General features: G+C 39.5%; 1 protein-coding gene across 2 annotated transcripts; it reads right to left on the bottom strand.

The window, feature by feature from the left end:
- Positions 1-436: 436 nt before the first annotated feature.
- On the bottom strand, positions 437-6,464 carry LOC146571568 (uncharacterized). Of its 2 annotated transcripts, XM_085281317.1 has the most exons (3): positions 6,435-6,464; positions 3,501-3,602; positions 437-2,898 (listed from the first exon to the last, which is right to left on the bottom strand). In XM_085281317.1, exon 3 carries the CDS (start codon positions 2,890-2,892, stop codon positions 1,732-1,734), a length of 1,161 nt encoding a protein of 386 aa, XP_085137443.1. In that variant the 5' UTR covers positions 2,893-2,898; positions 3,501-3,602; positions 6,435-6,464; the 3' UTR covers positions 437-1,731. The 2 variants fall into 2 exon arrangements, with proteins under 2 accessions (XP_085137443.1, XP_085137445.1); XM_085281319.1 differs by lacking the exon at positions 6,435-6,464 and having other exon boundaries at positions 3,501-3,635.
- Between the last annotated feature and the right edge of the window lie 511 nt (positions 6,465-6,975).

Genomic DNA, 6,975 nt, shown 5'->3' with positions numbered 1-6,975 from the left:
CCATAGTTTTCTTCATTATTCAGGATATATTACACCAGACACATCAGGCATTTCACTGACAGTTTGGTTCACGTAAAGTTCTCAACAGATAATCAAAAAGAGTATTAACTTTAATAACAAATGTTGAAGCAAAAATAATGTATTCTAGCATCCAGTTCACAACAACCTGTAACTCGCTACTGCAGGTGAGGCAATTCAACAAAACAGGTCGACTTACTGTGCAGGAAGTTTCATTTTAAAAAACTGGTTTGGTCATGTCGTTACCTCTGTCATTAATTTCATTCTTCATGAAACCATGAAACTGGCTGCACATAAAGAAACAGCCTTTTGAGCTGTAGCTGTTTTCTGTAGCCTCCATTCTCTGCTTCTTACTCTGTATTTCTGCTGCTGTCTTTCTGCCACCCTGTTAGCATTTTAACCACTTATGTTGCTGTTATTTTCAGAAGTGACCTTAATTGGATGAGAGGTGAGAGGATGTTCAGCTGAAGTGTTCAGATAAAACAGACAGCTTGAAGCTTTTGAGAACGATATAGAGATTTCTTGATTTATTATAGACTCACCAGCAAAACAAGTTGTAAACTACATAAAAATAATAAAGCAAAATATATCTAATGGCAAAACAAATGCATCAGAAAAGAAGAGAAGCTACTTCCATCCACTCACTTATTTACAGCGGGTAGCTCCACATATTTGGTTTGGCAGATTTTTGGCAGCAGATGCCATATGTGACAACGGGGTTTATAATCCTCCCAGGCTTTAATAACGAGTCCTTTGCTTGTCTGGCAAACCTGCAAACTATCCTATGGAGCCACCAGAATAAATGCAACAGAAAAACAAACACTACAAATGTAACAAACATTATTATCAAAAAGAAACTATTGTTAATAGTGAAAAATTTAAAACAAAGAGGCTAGGATGTCACCAGTTGGTGAAACCCAGTCACCAAGCATAACTATGCTACACGCTGAAGACCTTCCAGGAGAGACTACAGAAGTGATTTTTTTTTTTTTTTCCAAAATCCAAGAAGATATTTTCCCCAAAAAGTCAGTAATCTTTGTTTATTATGAAGTTGCTACTAGTCTTCCTGAATATCTCAAAATACATCATAAAAATACACAAGGTCATATAAAATAATCTTATTAAGCTGTAACCATAGACTGTATATAAACGATGGATGTGGACACCATGATGTCAGTTAGAGCCAGTTAGTATTTGGGCTGCTTCTATATTTGTTTTTTGCAGTCAGATGTGATCACTGGATGATCCAGTGAATGAGAGGGTGGAGGGCACAATAATCACCTCATGCTAGCTAGCTTAATTAGCAAGCTGTGTCCAAAGAGCGTGCAGGTTTTCTGTCATATATCCTGTTCCAATGGTGGATGTTCATTTCAAACATGTCCAAACTTTCAAATGTTGATCTGGGTATGTACAAGTAATCCCTGTAAGTCCAAAGCTCAATTAAACACTCAGTTTCACACAGTTTTTTTTCTATTCTTTGCTGCATAGGATACCAGTGAGAGAGAATAACCATAATATTTTCATGTCAGGCACAGAAGCCCCGGCTGCCAGCTACACAAACTTTGTGTTCACAAGGGCAGCCAACCAGGAAACATGTGGTTGATGTGAAGATGAGCAAGATGGTCCTAAGTTGAGCCTGACTGCACTCTTGAAAGCAGTATCTTAACTGTATTCAATGTAAGAAAATTCCATTAGCAAAACTTTTGTCTTGTTTTAACGTAAAAAAGCATTCTTGACCACATAAGCTGACACAATGGGCGTGTTTTGGGCTGGAAGAGTGATTGGAGCAACAGTTCTGATGCCAGTGACTGACCCCTGAGAAATGGCTTGCATGACAGGTCTGGAGGCTATGTTGTTGGTGACGATAAAGCGGGATGTTGTAGTATTGTAGACAGGCTGTCTCACATAAGGTGTAGGCACCGACATAGGGGACATAACGTAGGTGACAGGCATGGCAGCTGTAGGGTTAGACATTGGTATGGATGTAAATATAGGACCTGTAGGGCTAGAAATAGGTGTAGGAGGAAGCTGAGGATGTTGGGGGTGTGACACTGGAGCAGGCTGAAACATAGGAACTGAAGGACTTGACACTTGTGCAGGCTGAGGCATAGGAACTGTAGGACTTGACACCGGGGCAAAGGGAAGCATAGGAACTGAAGGACTTGACACTTGTGCAGGCTGAGGCATAGGAACTGTAGGACTTGACACCGGGGCAAAGGGAAGCATAGGAACTGAAGGACTTGACACTTGTGCAGGCTGAGGCATAGGAACTGTAGGACTTGACACCGGGGCAAAGGGAAGCATAGGAACTGAAGGACTTGACACTTGTGCAGGCTGAGGCATAGGAACTGTAGGACTTGACACTTGTGCAGGCTGAGGCATAGGAACTGTAGGACTTGACACCGGGGCAGGGGGAAACATAGGGGTTGTGAGACTAGTATTAGCCATCATACTGCAAACCTCTTCCTCAGTACTTTGTTTTGAAACAGCTTCATACACCTTTTGCAGCATGGTGGTGTGCTCAATCTGCAGAGCACCAGAAAGGACCTGGAAGTTCTCTGTGAGCCTTTGGTTCACCTCGCTGAACTTTTCCTCAATGCTGCTAGACTTGAAGAAGGTCTTAACAGTCTTGGTTTGAGAGAATTTTGCCATCAGATTCTTGGCAGAGTTCAAGATGACGTAGAGTTCCCTCAGAGCTCCATCGACAGTATCAGAGATTTGGCTTGGATCCCTCTGTCTGATGTTTAAAACCAGTCCTTCAACAGCTTTGACTCTGTCTGCAATCCGACTGCAGTACTCCTTATTGGACTTCATAGTGTCAGCCATCTTTTTGATTTTTTTGGTAAGCGACAAGATACCATCAGCGTAGTCCATGATCAGCTGCACAGAAAGTAAAACAGTTAACGTGATTGTAGTGGTGCTACGGTGAAGTAAACTCAAACAGACTGAGCTAAACTGAGCTGAACCTGAAATTTTCCAAAAGGATAAAGTTTGTATGTGCACACAACAAAAAGGGTTAAAATCTCATTTCAGCACTCATGATAAGCTGGGATGTGCCTATGTTAAGCCAATTAACGCCATAAACCTTCCAGTCAGACGTATTACGGTGTGTTCAGACTGAAAGTGACTGGAAGGATATGTTTTGTTTTTGCCACTGCAACCCTTTCCCCTTTCACCTTCTTGGAAAAATACAATGTGTGAATACAAAATGGGAACTACCAATACAAATAAAAACCTTTTTTTTTTTTAAAGATTTGATTTCTCTTCAAAGTTGTCTCCTTGTGCACCTCCTCCTCCTCCAGAAATCTTTCAGTTGGACGTATGAAGGTGTGTTCAGACTGAATGTGACAGCTTATATGCAAAGTAACTGGAAGGATATGTGACGTTTTCCACTTTTGTCTGGGAAATCCCCCAAATTTCTTAGAAAAATACAATGTGTGGTCATGAAGTGGGAAACTGCCTATACAAACAAAAAATCCTACCTTTTTAAAATTTGATTTATCTTCAAGGTTGTCTCCTTGTGCACTTCTGCACTCCTAGTCTGCTGTTTTTAGATCCCTCTGTAGAAGTCCAAGCCCAGAAACCTGGTGGATCATAAGAAGATAAGTTATTTATTTCCTAACCGCCCAGAGCTCATGAGCAAAGGCAAAGGTCAGAGTTGGTCAGAGATGGAAATACTTTTTTTCCAGTTTCAACCACAGCAGTCTTTCATTTATTTATTTTGTATGTGTGATATAGGCCACATCTATGTGGAGATGCCACTCATCTGCTGGACTTGTGGGCCAAAATCACATTTTGAGCCCGCCTGTATTCTTTGAAAAAAATTAGTTCTTCAGGACAAAGTGTACACAACGTTTCAAGTTATGGGGTGGTTTTGGCTCAGGTGGTAGAGCAGATCATATACTGATCGGAAGGTTGGTGGTTCGATCTTTGTCTTCCCAGTCTGCATGTCAAGTATCCTTGGGCAAGATACTAACCCCAAATTGCCCTCCGATGCGTTCATCGGAGTGTGAATGTAGATTAGTTTGCACTTGTGTTTAGAAGTGCTTGAATGGGTGAATGAGGCATGTTGTATAGAGTGCTTTGAGCACTCTGGGAGAGTAGAAAAGCGCTATATAAGAATCAGTCCATTTACCATTCAAGCATTCTCTTTCTCTTTTCCTTTAAAACCAACAGTTGTCACTCCACCCTTCTACTATATTCTCGCTTTAATTATTATGAGGAACTGGTAAGTTATCCAAGGTATTCAAAGCTCAACCCTGAGTCTGGTTTTGGAGGCATTCCTGGCATCGTATTAATTCTCTTTTGGGTGTCTTCATATTTTGTTTCACATGTTTTCTTGTATTTGTTCTCGCAGTTTTTCTTGCTCATCAGTTTAATCATCTGTCCTTGTTTTTTGATAACAACTTCGTTTGTACGCCTCCAATGTTTTTGCTTCCTTCGTCACTGTTCTTTATGATTGTCTGCAATGCTGTATACAGTCTTAACTCTTTCCTTGTCGGCTCTCAGTTTATCAGTTTGCTTTTTTACCTGTTTTGTTTTAGCCATTTGTACTTTGTGCAACTCAGGTGTTTTCATATTAGCCATTGAAAGTTCACTTTTTGTTCTTTAAGCGCTTCTGTGTGCTGCATTTGCGCAAACTTTCTGCAAATACTCGACTGCCTTTCGAATACTTTTTAAAGTTCTTGTCTGGCAAATGTGTGTTGAATGTCTTTTTGTTCTCAGATCTCTCTTTAAAGAGATTTTTACCTTCCTGCGGTTGCTTCAGCAAAGTCAGATTATATATTTTTTTGTCATTCTTTGGAGCAAATTGAATTCAACAACTGATGGGATTTTTCCCATCTTATGAACAATCAGCATCACAAGCTTTGATCTCAGACACATCATTTAAGTAGTCTTCACCAGAATCGGCTCTTCGGTCTGTCTGTGAGGACTGCCTTTAAGATAAGGTGGTTTTTTTTAGCATGAAAACCACAACAGCCTCCTGTCAACAGCTTATTTTTCATACTGGGGATAAAACGGTTTTGTTTAGATTAAAAACAGACCCAAACCAGAACCCAAATTTTGAAAAAAGCTAAAACAATAAACCACAGTGTAAGACATCTTATTCCCACAACAACAACATGAGGTGTCACAGGAAAATTGGGTGCAGTTTCAGTCATAAATTATATTTTTTACTTTCATTTCAGCAGATTACAGAAGTACGAAACGTTTACTTGCACATCCTTTCATAATTGACCAGCACACCTGTTCTTTGTCTTTAGAATTCAAACAGCACATCTAGAGCTAGAGAGAAATTTCCATCCTGTGCAACAGCATCGTGCATTCAAAAAAAGACTTCAAGGCTTAGTTCAAATGAAAAGTGAAACTATGTTGTGAAAGGTTTGCTGGCCTCATACTGTCAATACGTGATCCATTTTCCCCACTTCATGAGTGGACATAAAGAGAGAATTTGGTGGTAAAAAGACAAACTTCAGAAGACACCTTCTCGATTTGTTTCTGTCTCTGATTGTTTAAGTGGGATTAGGACGGGCCTTTTGGATATAGATGGAAAAACTGAGTCAGTCCTTTAACAGTGTAGAAACTCTACCCGTTTCTTTAAAAAATGCAAGCATTAAGAAAGCATTCATGGCAGGACATGATGAAGAGTTTTAAATTACAAGACTGATTTTATTTTATTTTTTTAATGACAGCTACTCGATTATGCTATTTGCCTTGTCAGGGCCAAGACTGGTGTAAGAGTAAAAGGAATACATTAGCGATTATTGAAGCATTAAAGCTTCAAATCTGTGGAAGAAGATGACACAGTAAATAAAAATGTGAAGAATTTAATGGCAAGTTTTAGAAAATAACAGCTTGAATTGGGACTGTAAAGCTGTATCCACAATCAGATAGTTTAAAACAGGGGTGTCACCTTCAGTTTCACTGGGAAATGAGATTCTCATTGAGGTCCAGGCATGTATGCTTTATTGAAATGCTCCGATTTAATGCAAAATGTGTCTCACGCAGCTTTTTCCTCTCACAGTATTTCCCGTGTAATTCCCTGAAACAGTCAACAAACAGTGAGTCTCTACAGCCTCTGATCTCTGCAAAACTCTGCTTTTTGCTGCTGGGTGTATTAAAACAGAAAAAAAATAAAGACAAAAATCCCTGAAAAGAAAAATTGTCTCAAGGCAAATACATACACGTTTCTCTTTGCCCATTATAGTCTCATCTCTCAGTCTGCCTAGTGCACTGCCTCAGTACACCCGGCTAGAACCTGGCAGGCCAAAACTGATTAAAAATGGACAATATTAAAGTTACTGAAGGGCAGGATTTAGCTTCTTTAATAAAAATAAATACAATATAAAATCTAATGACATACAGGAGAAGATTAATACCATGCAGAAGATTAAAGATTGTGTTTGGTTCTTTACCGGTCAGTGTGTGTCATCAGCCTTCCTGCTCAGGTGTTGAGGAAAATGAAAGTCATTTTCATTCTCGGTTTTAAAGTGATGTCTCAAACATTTCTGGCATCTGTGTTATGTCCGTCTACAGCGACAAACTTGACTGTAATAAACCTGTTTATCCTGTAAAAACCAACATGCGTAACCTTGTGTTCAGCATTCACAGGTAACGTGAGCAACAGCACTACTGCAAACAAACACAACTTACCAAAGGAGTATGCAGTAAATAGGTTTTGCACTGACTATGAGGTTGAATCATCTATATTTAAATAATCTCTGCTGGGAGGATGAATTTTATGTGTGCAAGCTGTTAAGTTTGGGAACAGCTGCCACAAACTGTATATAAAAGACAGATCATCATCTAGTGGTTTTAGACACTGTATTAGCAGCCACCTTGTTGGTTTTTTGAATTTGGATGGGGCCATATTTACTTGAAAGGAGATCAAAAAGGTGCTCCATAAAGAAAGGAACAGAAAAAGATCTAGTATGACGCTAACATACTTCAGATATC

Source organism: Mchenga conophoros, linkage group LG7 (genome assembly GCF_057382185.1).
Source record: "Mchenga conophoros isolate Kocher_MC1m ecotype Shallow Benthic linkage group LG7, M_conophoros_male_GT1.1, whole genome shotgun sequence".
NCBI classification, from domain to species: Eukaryota; Metazoa; Chordata; class Actinopteri; order Cichliformes; family Cichlidae; genus Mchenga; species Mchenga conophoros.
This window is presented reverse-complemented; position numbering and strand designations above follow the sequence as displayed.